Here is a 17,098-nt window from a genome sequence, read left to right as displayed (position 1 = left end):
GCAAAACTAACTCTGAAATTTTGAGGATTGTAGTTCAAGATGTGAAGGAACATAAAACGAATCCATTTGAAGCTGAGTTTTATGTTCCTTGTGGAGAATTACCTTCTCTGTGTGTTGAATCTTGAATGTATAGAAGCAGTTTGTTGCCTCATAAGGCAGGTTTGCAGCTAGTGCTGCTTGTAATTGAATATTTGTTGTTTCATAGATACACTTAAAGATATACAATAAGATACATAATATAATTCATATATATATATATATATAATTTAAATACTATTGATAGTTATTTTTATATTTTGTTAACTCTTTAAAAAATTTTGTAAGAATATTATTAGGTATAAAATGTAAATTGTTCATATATTTTTTTTAAATTATTGGGAAGCATTTTTTTTTATTTTTTTACGATTCATTTATTCTAGACTCTTTGATTTTTGTACTTAATAACTCACTTGAATAAATATTTTTGATGTGGTCCTACGTTTAATTCTAAAATTAAGAAATAAAACTCTTTAAGAATAAATAATTTAGGACACATGGTGCAAAATTGAAACTTTAATTTGAAATTCTAATTTGAATTTATTTTAGCTTCATCTATTATTATATATATAAAATATATAAAGATATATAGATTTTTCATAAGTTACAAATGCCCAGCTGCCGTGCAGAATGAATTAGATGCTTGCCACTCAAATCTTAATGTTTTACATGGAAGAATTAATCATGGTGAATCTACTAAAAATAGAATTCAGAACAAGTATCAGTAAAAGTAGTTATACTTTATTCGTTATATCAGACAGGACTCGAGTAACTTGTCATCAAGGCATATAAGATTTCTCCTTACAGAAAAGTATAGATATTTGGCATATTGAGTTCCAACGTTAAAGCTAACCATGTGTTTCTCTGCATGGGTAAAAATAATTGAGAAATGTTATGTTCACAAGGAATTACAGGTGGATTAGTTGTTATTGGATTAAATTTGAACCTATCATTGAGTTATTTTTTTGCTCCAACAATAATAATTAGTAACTGTAGGGACTCAATTTGAATTGAGTGTTGGGTTTTCAGCCCAACAAGCCCAAACAATACATTTATAGAGAGTGGGCTGACAGGCTTAGGTGCTGGCCGTTGATCACCATGCCCAAACTTATCTTTAAAAATGGCTGAGTGTTTTCTTACAAATGAGGGAATGCTCCTCGGCCACAGGCCGAGGAGGCCCTTCTTTTTTTCCCCCCCCCTTTTTTGGCTTTACCTGCTCTTCTTTTATAGTTTTAATCTTCCTATCTTTTGCTTCCATCTGTTGATTGTCTATTCGCCTTTTTTTCTGGTCGTCCATCCCATCAGAAGCTTTATCAATACTCAAGTGGCTCACTCTGACCAACGTTATCCTGCCAAGGGGTTACCTCTCCATTAATGCGGCCAGGGGGGTTAGTTGAGTGCATTAAATGCGAGAGTGACAGCTTACCTTGGGGTTAGCCACTCCCCGAAATCACTCTTGTCAGGCCGAGGACAAGGTGTCCTCGGCGTGGATTCAAGAAAAGGCTTCCCCTTTCTCCTCAGAAATAGCTTGCGCTCCTCGGCATGGGCTTGGCCTGCTATATGAAGGACTAGGCTATCAGGCCCACGGACCCACAATAGCCCCTCAAAACTCTGCTGCACGTTCCCTCGAACGGGGAGGAGGGTTTTGATACATGCGGATCCACTGGACGAATGGCCTCACTTTAGTTTATACTGATGCTGGCGGCTTCTTGACTGCCCGATGCGCGTTTTTAGCGTTTCGAGAATTAATGGGTGCCCACATTAAATTTTTGACGGCACCACGTTCCCCACTTTAAACGGCATGATCTCCTGCCTTTATGAGAAAGCGGTTTCATTTGGGAAAATTAAGGGAGAGTATAAATACTTGTTTGACTTGCCTGGTTTCATCATTTTCGCGATTATCATTATTGACGCACATAGTTTGAACTTGTTCGACTGGCACATTAGCTGAAGAGTATCGTCATACCTCTGTAAGTTTTCTTTTTCTAGTGACCCCAAATTTCCTTGATTTCACTCTTCTTTTTCTTTTTTAGAGCTTTTAGTTATCTTTGGGGAATGGGTAAGTTTAAGGAGTTGGTTGAGTCCGAGGAAATGATGAACAAATTCATTGTTGACTATGGAATACCCGGTAATGTGAACTTGAAATACTGCGAAGAAGGAGAGTGGTACCTTAAGAGGAGAGAGGGTGAGGTCGTAATTCCAATAGTTGCTTTTGTAGAAGGAGGGATGAGAATCCCTATGAGGCCGGTGACCCTCAATTACCTCAGGCATTTCCGCCTGTCCCCACTCAGTGTGCTGTGAATGTGTTTAGGATACTAGGGTGTGTAGATACCCTGAATGAGAAAATGGGGCTGAGACTGACTCACCATGATGTGAATTGGTGTTATAATCTTCATCACCTGAGGGGTAAGACGTATTACATGAAGACAAGGGACGATAGGGTTCGTCTTATCCAGTGTCTTCCTGACTCCAATAAGGGGTTGAACCAAGATTTCCTCATAGTGTCGGGAGAATGGCACGACGGCTTTCATTGCCCAACCGTAGAGGGGAAGCCAGGTAGGGCGTCCGAAGTACAAGATAATTTAGGTTTCAGTGCCTTTGCGTTTTATACCTACATACTCAACTTGGTTGACTAATCATAATAATTTCACTTTTCTTTTCACAGATCCACACGCCTTTGCACGTCACTTCCACCTGGTCAACAAAGCGGATTTGGAGACCGTTCTCAGGTCGGAACTTTTCTTGAACGAATCTGACAACCAAGTCAGAGCTGCTCATAAAATCCTCGGGTGTGACCCAGCTCAAACGTCATTCCCTGTTCCGCAGCACGTAATTAGAGCTCGTGATCCTCGGCTTACACAGATTACCGTGGTGGAGAGCGGTTCTCTTTTACTGGGGGTCTTACATACCTGAAGGTATTCCGCTATCAGGTCCCTCTTCATCCCAGCAAGTAACGGTGGCCGAGAAAGGACCGCCTAAGAAAGCAAGGGAGGTGGTCGAATTGAGCTCCTCCGAGGACGAGTATAGTGTATTCGACTTAGCTGATCAGCCGAGGATCCTCCCGGTGACCTAGGGGATCCTCACTTATCCGAAGCCGATCTTCAGTCTTTAAGTGTTGGTACCCAAGCCGAGATGGGTTTAAAGAGGCAGCCCCGGACCAATCTTCTTGACCTACTCGAAGGTGGTTCCAAGAAAGATGTGCCAGGGGAGTTACAATCCCAGCCCCCAGCACCTCAGTCCCAGGTTCCAATCGTGCAAACCAGGTCATCATCCACCCCTATAATAGCTGCCCCTTCTACTGAGTCTCCTGATCCGAAAAGGAAAAGACTTTCTAAGGGTAAGGATCAATGGATGGGAGCAAATCTCATTCTTCGCCCGAGGAGGGTAAGACTCGTAGACCCCAAAGCAGTTGAAGCTTGGTGATCAAAAGAAAGGCAAGAAGGTCACCCAGCAGCCCCAGGCCCAAGCATGGCTGCTGCTGCTATGCTCCATGACCAGCCCCTAATGGATAACGCGTCAATACGAGAGTCTCAAGGAGACGAGGGGGCTCTCGTAGCCGAGGCCCTAGAGAAATCTCTTCTTCTTCCCATTGACATGGCTGAGTTGGAGAAAATGAGTGGGGTAGAGGTTGTCTTCGACCTTAAGAAATATCTAGGCATGGTAGGTCCTTTGGCAACCATTCTTTTTACTAGAAAATTTTGTTGCTTAGTACTTTTGTTTCTCTTTATAAAACTGCTTGTTTTTGCTGGCAGGCTATCCAGGCCCTTTTTAGGTTGGGCGAAGAGGTTGGCGACCATAGTCACGCCTTGGCGCAAGAGCGCGATAAGTTCCTAGAAGCGGCTAAAACTCTTAAGAGATCTGAGGCCGACCTGAAAAAGGCGACCGAGGATCTGGCAGAAATGGCGAAGGCTAGGGATACTGCTGTTTCTGACCTAGCCGTGGTCAGGAAGCAAGTTGAGGATCAAACTGTCCACTTGCAAGAGGTTGAAAGTCAATTACAGAAAGCCAAAGAGGACATTTCCTACATGAAGGGAAGTTTGACCAAAGCAATCCACGACAAAGGTGTTGCCGAGTACGCCAGGGACGAGGCTGTGAGAGCCAGAGACGAGCAATTTTTGCAAAAACAGACGCTGAGCGCTCTGTGGACGAGGCAAAAGAAGAGGCTTTCACCGAAGGGGTGGCTAAGACTGAAGCCACCCTTCGGGCTCAAGTTCCTGCTGTGTGCAGGCATTATTGCTCTCAAACTTGGCATGAAGCCCTCAACCAAGCAGGGATTGATGCCTCGTCTGATCTTAGAAGGGAAGATAGGGTATATTACCCTACTGCCATTCGCGAGGTTACGCCTGCTGCTCCTGAGGGGGAGTCTTCCTTACCATCGGTTGAAAGTCAAGACAAGACCGCCGAGGATGCTCCGTTAATTGGTCAACCATCCGAGGAAGTCGAACCCCGGATAGCGTTGGGGGAAGTCGTAACCGAGGGTCAGGAAAGACCTCAAGACGTGGCCAGTCCTCCGACGGACTTTTAGAGACCTAGCTGTTGAGCTTTGGCCCTAGCTTTTTGATTTTCCTACTGAGTTGAAGAACTAGTATACGGCCTAGGATAGCTTTGTTTATTTTTCTTTGATACTATCTCGTTTCCTGCCTCAGTGGCATTGTAAGGGAGTCGTGTACTTTCTTTTTGAATCGAATACTTGAGATTTTGCTTTCATTTAATGATACTTTATTTTGCTCGTTTTGCTATTGTATTCTACTCAATATTTGTATTCCATTCTGGAGTTGGCATCACGGGACCATCTGTTATCGTCCAAATATAAACCGAAAGGTTGTATTATCGCCTGACATTGAGTAACGCTTTGGCTTTTCTCAGAGCAGTTATTTTCTTTGTGGGTTCGAGTCCGAAGACCATATACTACCCTAGTAATGCATACTACTTATTTAGTTTTCTATAGGTTTGGGTCCGAGGACCATGCAACACTTTGGCTCTGTCTACCACTTCAATTTTTTTCTGTAAATATTGAATATAATCGGTGTGTGTAGTTTTACCATAGGTTTGGGTCCGAGGACCATGCCATACCTTGGCTCTGTCTACCACTTCAATTTTTTCTGTAAATATTGAATATAATCGGTGTATGTAGTTTTACCATAGGTTTGGGTCCGAGGACCATGCAATACCTTGGCTCTGTCTACCACTTCAATTTTTTCTGTAAATATTGAATATAATCGGTGTGTGTAGTTTTACCATAGGTTTGGGTCCGAGGACCATGCAATACCTTGGCTCTGTCTACCACTTCAATTTTTTCTGTAAATATTGAATATAATCGGTGTGTGTAGTTTTACCATAGGTTTGGGTCCGAGGACCATGCAATACCTTGGCTCTGTCTACCACTTCAATTTTTTCTATAAATATTGAATATAACCGGTGTGTGTAGTTTTACCATAGGTTTGGGTCCGAGGACCATGCAATACCTTGGCTCTGTCTACCACTTCAATTTTTTCTGTAAATATTGAATATAATCGGTGTGTGTAGTTTTACCATAGGTTTGGGTCCGAGGACCATGCAATACCTTGGCTCTGTCTACCACTTCAATTTTTTCTGTAAATATTGAATATAATCGGTGTGTGTAGTTTTACCATAGGTTTGGGTCCGAGGACCATGCAATACCTTGGCTCTGTCTACCACTTCAATTTTTTGTAATTAGGGATTTGCCCTCAGATCGCTTTATTGGAGATGATTACTCTTTACGTCAGATTAGGATCTTTACACGTGGCATTGATCTCATCTCTAACTCAAGGCCCCATCTTTTTCATTTATGAAGCGCCCTTTGCCTGTTCGTATTCCGCGCTTGACGCTCCGGTGCACGAAACGCGCCTTCATTAATGCCCTCGTAAATTGACACGAGTCCAACCGTCCGTGGCCTCCTTGGAAATTGGGGACTTCATTACTGATCCAGCTGATAATACCCTTCTCGAATTCTGCATGAATTAATTCTCACCAAACTTCCATCCCCTATATAAAGTAAGTAGATGGTTACCCACAACCCATGAACCTCTCAACGCAACCAGAGCAAAACATCTCCTTCCAACTTCACATGCCCTTTTAACAACCCCGCCGGAATTGTTGCCGGGACTGAAAAGAACCGGTATGACCGCAGCCCCCACTGGGCTTTCGGTGCGGCAGAGTCTAGGCGTAATCCTGATGGTGCCCTTCGAGGTATCCCAGAGGGGTGTTGTTAAAGAACCTCACGTCTTTCCTCGGAGCACACCCCGACGAGGAAGGCGCATGAATTCACCTCATGGGCGGTGCTCGAGTGTTGCCGTCTCCAATGGCCAACACTCGAGCGGAATGGAGAGAATCGAGGGAACATCACGGGGGAGGGTCCCCCGAGCCCCTGCGTCTGCTCCTCTCTCTGTTCCAGCTCTGCCCAGCCGAGGAGGGAGTGGTTGGGGCCTGAGGGCATGATTGTCCTTCACCTCCTCCACCATGTGTCAAGCTCTCCCATTCTCTTGGTGCCAAATAAAAGCACGAGTTGACACTTCCCTCCGGCTAGTTCTCCCTTGGGGCGGCTTCACCTGGGCCTCTGATTGTAGGAGTAGCTAGGAATAGCAGGTGGCTATTAGCTTGTAAATTTACTTGTAATACAGGCCTACCTGAGCCTCTGATTGTAATATGTAATTTTTCTACGTTTGAACTAATAATATCAAGATCTTTTGTTTTCTCTTTCGTTTTCGTTTTTTTTTTTTTTTTTTTTTTTTTTTTTTTTTTTTTTTACAATAAATACTTAAAATTTAGAACTCTTATCTTATTCAATCTGCTGTAAAACAAATACTTATAACTTGGAACGTTATCTTTTTCAATCTACCGTAAAACAAACACTTAGAACTTAGAACTTATCTTACTCAATCTACTGTAAAACAAACACTTAGAACTTAGAACCTTATCTTACTCAATCTACTGTAAAACAAATACTTATAACTTGGAACGTTATCTTTTTCAGTCTACCGTAAAACAAACACTTAGAACTTAGAACCTTATCTTACTCAACCTACTGTAAAACAAATACTTATAACTTGGAACGTTTACCTGGTGCACCGGCCAGCACCCTAATCCTTCCCACAGACGGCGCCAATTGTAGGGACTCAATTTGAATTGAGTGTTGGGTTTTCAGCCCAACAAGCCCAAACAATACATTTATAGAGAGTGGGCTGACAGGCTTAGGTGCTGGCCGTTGATCACCATGCCCAAACTTATCTTTAAAAATGGCTGAGTGTTTTCTTACAAATGAGGGAATGCTCCTCGGCCTGTGGCCGAGGAGGCCCTTCTTTTCCCCCCCCCCCTTTTTTGACTTTACTGCTCTTCTTTTATAGTTTTAATCTTCCTATCTTTTGCTTCCATCTGTTGATTGTCTATTCGCCTTTTTTCTGGTCGTCATCCATCAGAAGCTTTATCAATACTCAAGTGGCTCACTCTGACCAACGTTATCCTGCCAAGGGGTTACCTCTCCATTAATGCGGCCAGGGGGGTTAGTTGAGTGCATTAAATGCGAGAGTGACAGCTTACCTTGGGGTTAGCCACTCCCCGAAATCACTCTTGTCAGGCCGAGGACAAGGTGTCCTTGGCGTGGATTCAAGAGAACAGGCTTCCCCCCTTTCTCCTCAGAAATAGCTTGCGCTCCTCGGCATGGGCCTTGGGCCTGCTATATGAAGGACTGAGGCTATCAGGCCCACGGACCCCACAGTAACAATCTGCCACTTAAAATTTATTGTGAAAATATTGTAGACATAATTTACATACACAATTGTTTGGTGACTACAAAGTACAAACAGTAAAATTAAAGATTTTGTTCCTATTAAAATAATAATAATTCTACAGGACATGAGGACAAGTTTTTTTTTTTTTTTTTTAAACTTAAAAATTTTAAATTTCAAATCTAAAAATAAATAAATAAAACTACAAAAAATAGGGCTCAGGTATCAGTCTGGTAGTGGGATTGAGTATCTACAGGTAAAATTTTCTATCAAGTTTGGATTTACCTAACCCAATCATGGTCTATAGCCACTCCTAGGTTCTGGTAAGAGTGGTGGTGACATTGAAGATGGTGATGGTGATGGTAATGGCAACAACAATGATGAAAATAGCATTGTTGCAAATAGTGATTGCAATGTCAAAAAAAAAAAGAAATAAAAGAATATATGGAAAATGTTTCAACTTCTCAAAATTATAAAATCATTTTAGTATCTTTTGGATTATTTTCCATTTAATTCAAACAAATAAAAGATTATCTATTAATTAAATTTTTTCATCAAATTAAATAAATATTTTTTACACAAACAAATAGAGCTTATTATCCATATAACAGGGGGAAAGAGATATTAATAATTATTTTTTCATTTAAAAAAAAAAAAAAGAGATGTGAAGTTCCTATTTTTTTGGTCATATACTCAATGATAAATAATTGTTTTTAAAAAAGTAATTTATGTACTAATTGTTTTCTTTTAATGATATTAAGATCCTTTCCATTTGCTTAAATGGAGTATCTTTTCATCATGACTCTAATGATATAGATAGTGTCACATTCTTTAAATAGCATGACACAATGTGTAAATTCATGAAAGTTTAAATCTCTACCATAAGATTGACTCTATCCGTTTTTTAAAAATGAGGTCTTGAATTTAAACATTAAGATGAACATTTGTGGAGTTCAATACTTTAATCACTTAGAAATGGAAATTGAGAGAAGACAGAGATAAGGTTTAAGTGGTATTCTCATTATAAATCCTAGTGAATATGATTGCTAATTGTGTCATAGGTAAAAGCAAATTTATGATTACTCTAAGTGGAACTCTATGTGGCCTATTTCCTTTTTCATTTTTCTCAAATGTAAAGATATATTGTCAAATGTTAATTGTTAAATCATAAATAATGACAAAGAATTTACCGAATTAGATTTTCAATAAATTATATAAAGTGACCATTATTAAGTTAAGAATAACCACTTTCAAGTGATACACAAAGAATTACTTCAATTACATTCTTAACAAGATATGTGAATTATTTAAATTTCTATTGAGCAAATGAAAAAAATACACTCGTGTTATAAACTTATAATGCCATTCTATTGGCTGATGTAACAAATATTCAATTTCATTAATAGATTTCTAATCTTTTAGTCGAGAGGGAGAGAATTGAATCTGTGGTACAATATTAATACATTATTATCCTCCAACATAAAGAAAATTCTTCTTTGTAAAGTAATCTCTGGAACAAAATTAAACTCCACCAAGTGAAGCAAGAGTTGCCCCAAAAGCATGAAAGCAAGGGAATGGCCAAAATTCTTGTAACAAACCTTTTCACACTTTTAGCACCGAGAATAATTCAACCCATATTTCGGGAAGAACAAGAATGTTCTCTTAAGAATACTCTTTTAAAAATTTGAAGAAAGACTATCACTGCCGTGCAAGTTAACAAACCCAAGTATTAAAAAGCCTCTCTAACTAATAAGGAAGTATTAAAAAGCCTCTCTAACTAATAAGGAAGAAGCATGTAATCATCAGAATTATATATGCTCTGCCATTAGGGACTGAGCTTTCATTCTTGGAATCAACAAGATTGCCATGTTCTTCTTCTGTAAGGCTAATCTTCTCAAGAGTTTATGCTTCATTTTCTCCTCCCTTTTGTTGGTCTCCTCCTTTCTGACTTTCCTGGCTCCTTTTCTCCTTTTGCCTTTTTTTATGTCTATGCTTCTTATTATCAATTTGTCCATTTTTCCAGGCCTTCTCCTTTTCTTTCTTCTCCCACTGTTTCTCTTTCTTCTTTTCTTTCTTGGCCTTCTCTCCTTCTCTTTGGAGGTTCAACCGCCAGAATAAAGAGAAGGCAAAAAAAGCAATCAGGAGGCAAGAGCAAAGGCGCACACACACACACATATATATATATATATATAGAGTAGACAACATGCAGTTATGTAATTAATTATATGTTCTGTTTTTCTAAGATATGTAAGTCTTCAAGAGATGATCTTAGCCATGACAAACTTTATTCTGCAGTAGATCAAAAGACTACTTTTTCTCTAGGAAGCACGGACGCGGCGCCAGAGGCGCCGCACCCGCGTCAGACGCGGTGCGACGCGGCGACGCGCGAGGGACGCCGCTGACCCCGTGTCGGGCCGCGTCTGCCACGTGGTTTTTTTTTTTTTCGCCGACTCGCGCCGACGCGGCGAGGACTCGTGCCGATTCGCGCTGAAGAATCAATTGGATGTCTCGTTGCAAATTCTCTTCACCATCGGAGGTCTTTGCCGATGCATTCCTGGTCTCATCGGAGCCGATAATCTCATTATCGGCTTCATCGGCGACCTTTGTCAAGTGGGCTAGTGTCGGACAGCAACCGAGAACAGCTTCAGGAAGCATCGACTGACTGATGCCAAAGATATCCCTGGGATTTTGGTTTCGTGTGCTGGAAAAGAAGAGGAGGAAGTGAGCTGTTGTTTTGGGCCACCAGACAAAGATGGGCTTGGGTTTAAAAGTGTGGACTTGTTTGGCTTTGACTGGGTTGAATAGGGTTATAGACTTAAAATAATCTTCTGTGGGCTTAACATTTTGGCCCACTTCCTAGACTTAGACCACTTAACTTCCCACCTACCATCTGGTCCATGGTCCAATATCAAGCAAACATCTAGACATAAATCAGTGCCACTGCTATAGTTTTATACTTTTATTTAGTTAATAGTTTTAACTTTTAGTAATTTGTGAATATGTGATTTGTAAGTGAATCTGCGAACTTGGCTTAGCAATATATTAAAAATATAAATAAAAATATTTTTAATAATTTTTTAATCACCGAGTCCTGCCGCACCCGCACCCACTTTTTTTAAAAATTGCCGAGTCCCGCACTCGCACCCGCACCCGAGTCCCAAAACGCACCCATGCTTCATAGCTTTTTCTTGTTTCTTTCTCAAAATCACAAATACATTTGTGATTCAAAACCAAAATAATACTTAATAAACATGCCAGCATGCGATAACATCACTTATAGTAAAATACAATTTCAATTCAAAGGACCTTTCTTAATTAGTTTCGCAAGCATTTCCATTGATAATAATCAAACATGAGACTTTCATAAAATTTCATAGTCCCAGCGTCCATGGCAATCTATATACATCCATATCCATAATCCCCAAAAAAAAAAAAAATTACAAGCACCTCCTTTGATAAATAGTACACATATACACAGGTACACAGCAACAAAGGAGGAGTTTAGTAGGAGTGTTTATACAATCATTTTCACAATACTTTTTAACCCAGCCATATTTCTACAATATATAAACAACGATAAAAATCTCTAAATGTTTCACATGACTACACAGGCATCGGGGTTTTCATCGCTAAACGCCGTCGTGTACTTGACCTCCAAAGAACTGGCACGTGCGAGAGAGGAATACTGTGGATCATCCAGCACATTCCGCACGTACCCAGGTGGGGCCTTCCTATCATACGCACCTGGCGCATAGGGGTGCGGGACAACATCGTAAGGCACGTAGGGCCAGAACTCAGCCTTCTTCCCCGTTCGATATCTGACACGTTCCAACACCTTCTTGGGGTTTACGTACCCAATCACCGTCAGCTTGCTCATCTTCCGATCCACTTCCACCTGTGTAACACCTTTCATACCTTTCACTGATTTTTTCACACTCCTTTCGCAACCTTCGCAGTCCATTTTCACCTTTATCTCCACCGTCTAAAATCATCAACAAAAGGTTTTGCACTACTATCATTACAATCATGTTATACAACAGATTTCACTTTACACTTGCTGAAATTTGCTGAAATAGTCGAGTGTGAGGGTTCCCTCCCTTTCAATTTTTTTATCCGAAAAATCAAATTTTTTAAAGAAATATCCTTTATTATTTTATTTATCTTTTTAAAAATGTATAAGTTTTCAAACAAATTTATTAAAAAATTAAATTAATAAAAATATAATAAAATATTAATAAATTAATAATTTTTATTTTTAAAAATAAGATAATATTTTGAGACATTTAAAATTAAAAAAAAAAAAAAGACGGAGAGATTAGTAATTATAAGTTTATGATTGTATTAATATCATTATAATCATGCTAATAATATAGTTTTTTTTACAATAAATTTTACAATTACTAATGTTAGAGTTATATAAAGAATAAATGATAGGTTTGTTAGTGTCAGTGTCCACTATTAATGGTGGATTACCTTAGCCATTGTGAAAGAAACTGTGTTAGTTACTTTGTTCTATCCTTAACACTAAAGCAGGTGGTTTTTTTTTTTTTTTAAAGAATAAGATTAGTTATAGTATCCAAATTAACAAGCTAAAAGTACTGAAAACAAGAAATATATGGTGAAGATGAAGCAAATATTGGAATGGTGTTTATAGGTGTATGTATATACCTGAAGTTGCTTGTGTTTTTTGAGCTTTTTGCTACTGTACCACAGGTGCCAGTCACAGTCACAGAGTTCGGAGACATAATCCAGAAAACCCATCACTGAGACAGCTTAAAACGCCAAAAGGGTTACTGTCAAAAGAAAAAAAAAATAACGCCTAAAGGGTTCAAAGTGATTCAAAGATGATTCCAACAGAGAGGACTTCAAATGAGTTTTTAGGAAAGTGAGTGAGGTTTGTATATCCCATAAATAAACCACATGAGACAATGCGGCAATTCTAATATTTGTGTACGTGTATAAATCTTCATGGAGACACACGTGTGTTTATCATTCGTGCACGTGGGCGACTCCGAAACTTACACGTTATCATCTCCCCAGAAGTTTTGGCTTATTATCACTCTTGCTCTCTCCCATTAAAAAAATAAAAAACTTCATTTTATTACCAGCTGGAATTTTCTAGTAGCAGTAGCCATAATGGATTGTTGCCACGTCTTTTGAATCTTTTCATTAGATAAGATAATGATTATTAGGATTACCAAGGAAAACAACAAGAAAGTTCCCATGCATGTTCTCTGATTTTGACGACCATTTCAGACTAGCCATTTCTAGTACTTGCAATTAATAACAAACGGGGTTGGCTTTTATTGACCTTTAAGCCAAGAATAAGTTTGCACTTTGCATAGAATCGGCAAATAAAATTTCCAAGTTTAATTCCATAAAACCTTCCTAGCTGAAAAATTCATCACTAAAATGTGTTGTGTTTCAATTACAATTAATAAATGAACAGGTTGTATAAAAAAAAGAAAAAAGAAATAGGTCTAAATTGCATGCTGAGCAATGACTATATATAAAAAGAATAAGAATAAAGTAATGGTGAAGAGTTGCGGCCCAAAAGAGAAGTGAAATTTATAATTTTTCATAATCTTTTTTTCCTTTTATTTTTTATAAGAAACATTCAAGGTCGGATGATCACAGCAATCTAATGGGATTTATTAGTGTTAAATTACTGATGAAAGGGATTTTGTACCGAGATAATATTTATTTTTTATACAAGAAAGAAGACAATTAATAAAACTGCATTTGTTTTATTAAAACTGTTTGTTTAAGCAATAATGGTTTCTAGAAAATTAATAAAATTGTTTGTTTCGGCAATAAGGTTTTCTAGAAAATTAGTCTTTTTTAAAATTTTATTTTTATAAAACTATCTCATTTTTCTATTTTTAGTAGTAACTTTAAATGAGTTAAAAAAAAAACAATTTCCTTTCCTTATTTAGCTTGCTGTGAGATACAGTTATTTTTTTTAAAAAAAAAAAGATGAAAATTTTTTTTAAAAATAAGCCATACTTTTTATGTTGACTAAAGATAATTTTCTTTTAACTCATTTTTTCTAATGTTACCAAATACTGGAGAACATGAAAATCTATTTTTACGCAAGGTTTTCCATTGAAACAAACATAACGTAAATAGATTTTTGAAAAATATTTTTCCCATTTAGTGTTTGGAGTGACTGAAATCAAGTATCACAAAGAAAGAAAGAAACTAAACAAATTATGGGGAAAGGAAAAGAAAATCACCTAAACCAAGAGCTCCACATCAGTTACACATACGTCTAAACAGTATGGACACAACAAAAAGGCCTACGGGTCCTTCAACATCATTGCATGATGAGTCCAAATCTTCTGTCCAACTTTTCTAACTCCACTCTATACTCCATCAATAAATACTTACCACGTATTCACCTAATTAATTAAATACTACTATTAATTAATAACTGTAGTATTAATAAGTCAATAATGATAATATTTAATTAATTAGGTGAACACGTAGCAAGTATTTATTGGTAGAGTATAGAGTGGAGCAGGAAAAGTGGGACAGAAGATTTGGACTCTTGCATGACAATACAATTTTGCTTATTTAAGAGAACTTGTGGCAACCTCTGATTTTAAAATCAAGAGAAATAATTGTAATATCTAGTATGGAGTAAATCTTAGGTGATTTTCAGAGTTTAAAAATAAGTCGATCGGGTTACATCCTGATAGATAATTAAGTTATAGACTTATAGCTAGTGTATTAAAAATTATTTTTCCTATTCTATTTATTTTTTGTTAAGACAAAATAGATGCTAGATAAAAACTTTTGAGGTTCATGGTTTAATTTAAAACAGCACTAAACTATAGGGTTTAAAATATGTTTGTTCTAATTTCTTTTTAAATGTTTTATTGTTTCAAAAAATACAAAAGGATCTTAAAAGAGACAAGATAATAGAATTAAGTTACAAAACTCGTATTATATACTATCATATTATATTATACATATATATATATATATATATATTAAAAATGAGTTGGATCAAGTTATACTTAGTGTAATTCTTAATAATGTTACATCAATTAATAACTTGTTATAGAATTCATATGTTGAGAATCTCACTGTTGAATTGCATGTTTTATATGTTTTTAGCATACATGTCAATTTTCATGCCAATCGGATGTAATTTACCATTTGATTCATAAACTCATATTTTATGCATTATTTAAATTACAAAAACTCGAATTTAAACAATTGATAGATGATATTGTCATTGATTTTTGATCATTTTTAAATTTTGTAAGTATAAAAAATATACGAAAATAATATAATCTAACGATAAATTTGTTAAAATTTATATTTAATTAAATAATATTAAGTGGTGTAAAATAATTATATGCATACATATATATATTTTTTAATTCTTGGCATTGACGAATTGAAATGCTTACGGCGTAAGCAAGATGAGGAATAATCCACAACGTTCAAGTTCAGTGAGCTCTAGTATCTTTTTTTTTTTTTTTTTTTTTTTTTGTTAGAAAGGAATTAAAACACAAGAAACTAAACAGCAAAAGCAGGGGCAGGGCAGAGTCTGTTACAATACAGACCACGGGCATCTGCCTCCCACAAGCTCAAAAGGTCCACAGGTGGACTTGAAAACACATTAAAATCAACCTCAAGGGAGGCACCTAGTTTAGCAAGAAAATCTGCACACTTATTCCCTTCTCTGTAGACATGGTTGAACCTTACTTGGGGGATTTGAGCAACTAGCTGCTTGCAATCTTCCATAATAGCAGACATGATAGTGCTAGCTGCAGCATGAGTAGTGAGATTATCAACAATATCTTTGGAATCCATCTCAACTATGACAGCTTGGGCATGGGATTGAATACATAGGAGAAGACCATCACGAAGGGCCCACAGTTCAGCCATAAAGCTGCTAGCAACCCCAATTCTCCTAGCAAAACCAACTACCCAATCACCATTTTCATCTCTAATCAGGCCCCCTCCACCAGCTAAGCCTGGGTTTCCTAAAGACGAACCATCTGTATTAAGTTTAACCCATCCACTACATGGTTTCTCCCATCGGATGCTCATCATAATCCTCCTTTTCTTTTCCAGAGTAGTACAAGCACAATGAGTGAATTCAAAGGCACGGTCTAAAATCTCATTGACAATATTGGGATTTGGGTTTTTGTTATTGAACAAGCATTGATTTCTACTTTTCCAAATAAGCCAGATTGCAAAAAGGAAAACTTGATACCACGGGCACTGACCTGGGCCTTGGTGATGCATAGCTTGAGAGTTGGCATTAGTTATAAGCCAATCATGTAGATTAGCAGAGAAGAAGGAAGAGTCTGTAGACTGCTTTCCCAGCTTGACCCAGGCACTCTTACTTATTGGACAGTCACGGAGGGCATGTAAGATAGTCTCAGGTTCACCTTGGCAGCAGGGACACCTGGGATCAGTTAGAATTCCTCTTGCCAAGAGACACAGATTGACCCCAATACTTTGGTGCATACATCTCCACACAAAGGCTTGGATTCTCGGCAAGGTCTTCAGCTTCCAAACCCACTTCCCCTTGAAGGGCACTTCCACTGTGGGCTCTAAGGATAAATGGTAGGCACTTTTAAGATCAAAATCTCCTTTGGTAGAAAATTTCCAGGCTAGTCTATCCTCTATCCTGGCAGTAATGGGAATCGGAGTGGCTTGAAGCTCCCTTATGATATCAACAGGGAGGTCCATTTGAATGATTGGCCAATTCCAGCTTCCTGAGACTCTCACATCCTTAACTTTTAACTTGGAGGAACTACAGGTTAGGGGGCCTTGAATGACATTCCTCAATGGACCAAAATTGGACCAGTTATCATTCCAGAAATCAAGATTGCTTTCATAACCCGGAGTCCATTTAACCCCTTTCTTAAAGATGACTTCTCCCTTTTTTAAGCTTTTCCAAGTTCTGGAGCTAGGCAGCATGTTCTCATTCCTGGCATTGAGACGTTGGCGGTTGCAATATTTCAGTTTCAAGACCTTTGCCCAAGAAGCATTACTTTCTGTGTGGAATCTCCAATTTAATTTAGCAAGGAGTGCTGTGTTCCTCCCTTTTGCTGTTTGAAGCCCCAGTCCACCATCCTCCTTCGGTCTGGTTACCTTCTTCCATCCTACCCAATGCATCTTTTTGCTATTCTCCGTAGATCCCCACAAAAAGTTTCTGTTAACTCTATCAATTCCTTCCAGAACCTTCTCAGGTAGTAAATTGCTTTGCATGACGTAGGCGGGGATGGTTGAGGATGATGCTTGAATAAGGACTGCTCTACCCGCCATGGACAGCAGATTTGCCTTCCAAC

General features: G+C 38.2%; 2 protein-coding genes across 2 annotated transcripts; one reads left to right on the top strand and one right to left on the bottom strand.

Annotated features, from left to right (window-relative positions):
• The first annotated feature begins 3,504 nt into the window (after positions 1-3,504).
• Positions 3,505-4,561, top strand: LOC136069469 (uncharacterized). Its single transcript, XM_065778022.1, has 3 exons — positions 3,505-3,696; positions 3,789-4,177; positions 4,264-4,561. Exons 1-3 carry the CDS (start codon positions 3,505-3,507, stop codon positions 4,559-4,561), a joined length of 879 nt encoding a protein of 292 aa, XP_065634094.1.
• A 6,527-nt stretch (positions 4,562-11,088) lies between these two features.
• On the bottom strand, positions 11,089-12,670 carry LOC112008221 (heavy metal-associated isoprenylated plant protein 27). The gene is made up of 2 exons (XM_024040555.2): positions 12,450-12,670; positions 11,089-11,763 (listed from the first exon to the last, which is right to left on the bottom strand). Exons 1-2 carry the CDS (start codon positions 12,540-12,542, stop codon positions 11,377-11,379), a joined length of 480 nt encoding a protein of 159 aa, XP_023896323.1. The 5' UTR covers positions 12,543-12,670; the 3' UTR covers positions 11,089-11,376.
• Positions 12,671-17,098: the final 4,428 nt, after the last annotated feature.

This window comes from Quercus suber, unplaced genomic scaffold, assembly GCF_002906115.3.
Source record: "Quercus suber isolate HL8 unplaced genomic scaffold, Cork oak 2.0 scaffold_172, whole genome shotgun sequence".
Classification (NCBI taxonomy): domain Eukaryota; kingdom Viridiplantae; phylum Streptophyta; class Magnoliopsida; order Fagales; family Fagaceae; genus Quercus; species Quercus suber.
Note: the sequence above shows the minus strand (reverse complement) of the source record. Positions and strands in the feature narration are given on the sequence as shown.

Coding starts and splice junctions, on each gene's coding strand:
- LOC112008221 (XM_024040555.2), bottom strand. CDS start 12,542: ATGGGTTTTCTGGATTATGTCTCCGAACTCTGTGACTGTGACTGGCAC. Junction 11,764..12,449: donor AAAAACACAAGCAACTTCAG/GTATATACATAC, acceptor TGATGATTTTAG/ACGGTGGAGATAAAGGTGAA.
- LOC136069469 (XM_065778022.1), top strand. CDS start 3,505: ATGGCTGCTGCTGCTATGCTCCATGACCAGCCCCTAATGGATAACGCG. Junction 3,697..3,788: donor TTAAGAAATATCTAGGCATG/GTAGGTCCTTTG, acceptor TTTTGCTGGCAG/GCTATCCAGGCCCTTTTTAG. Junction 4,178..4,263: donor AAACAGACGCTGAGCGCTCT/GTGGACGAGGCA, acceptor TGCTGTGTGCAG/GCATTATTGCTCTCAAACTT.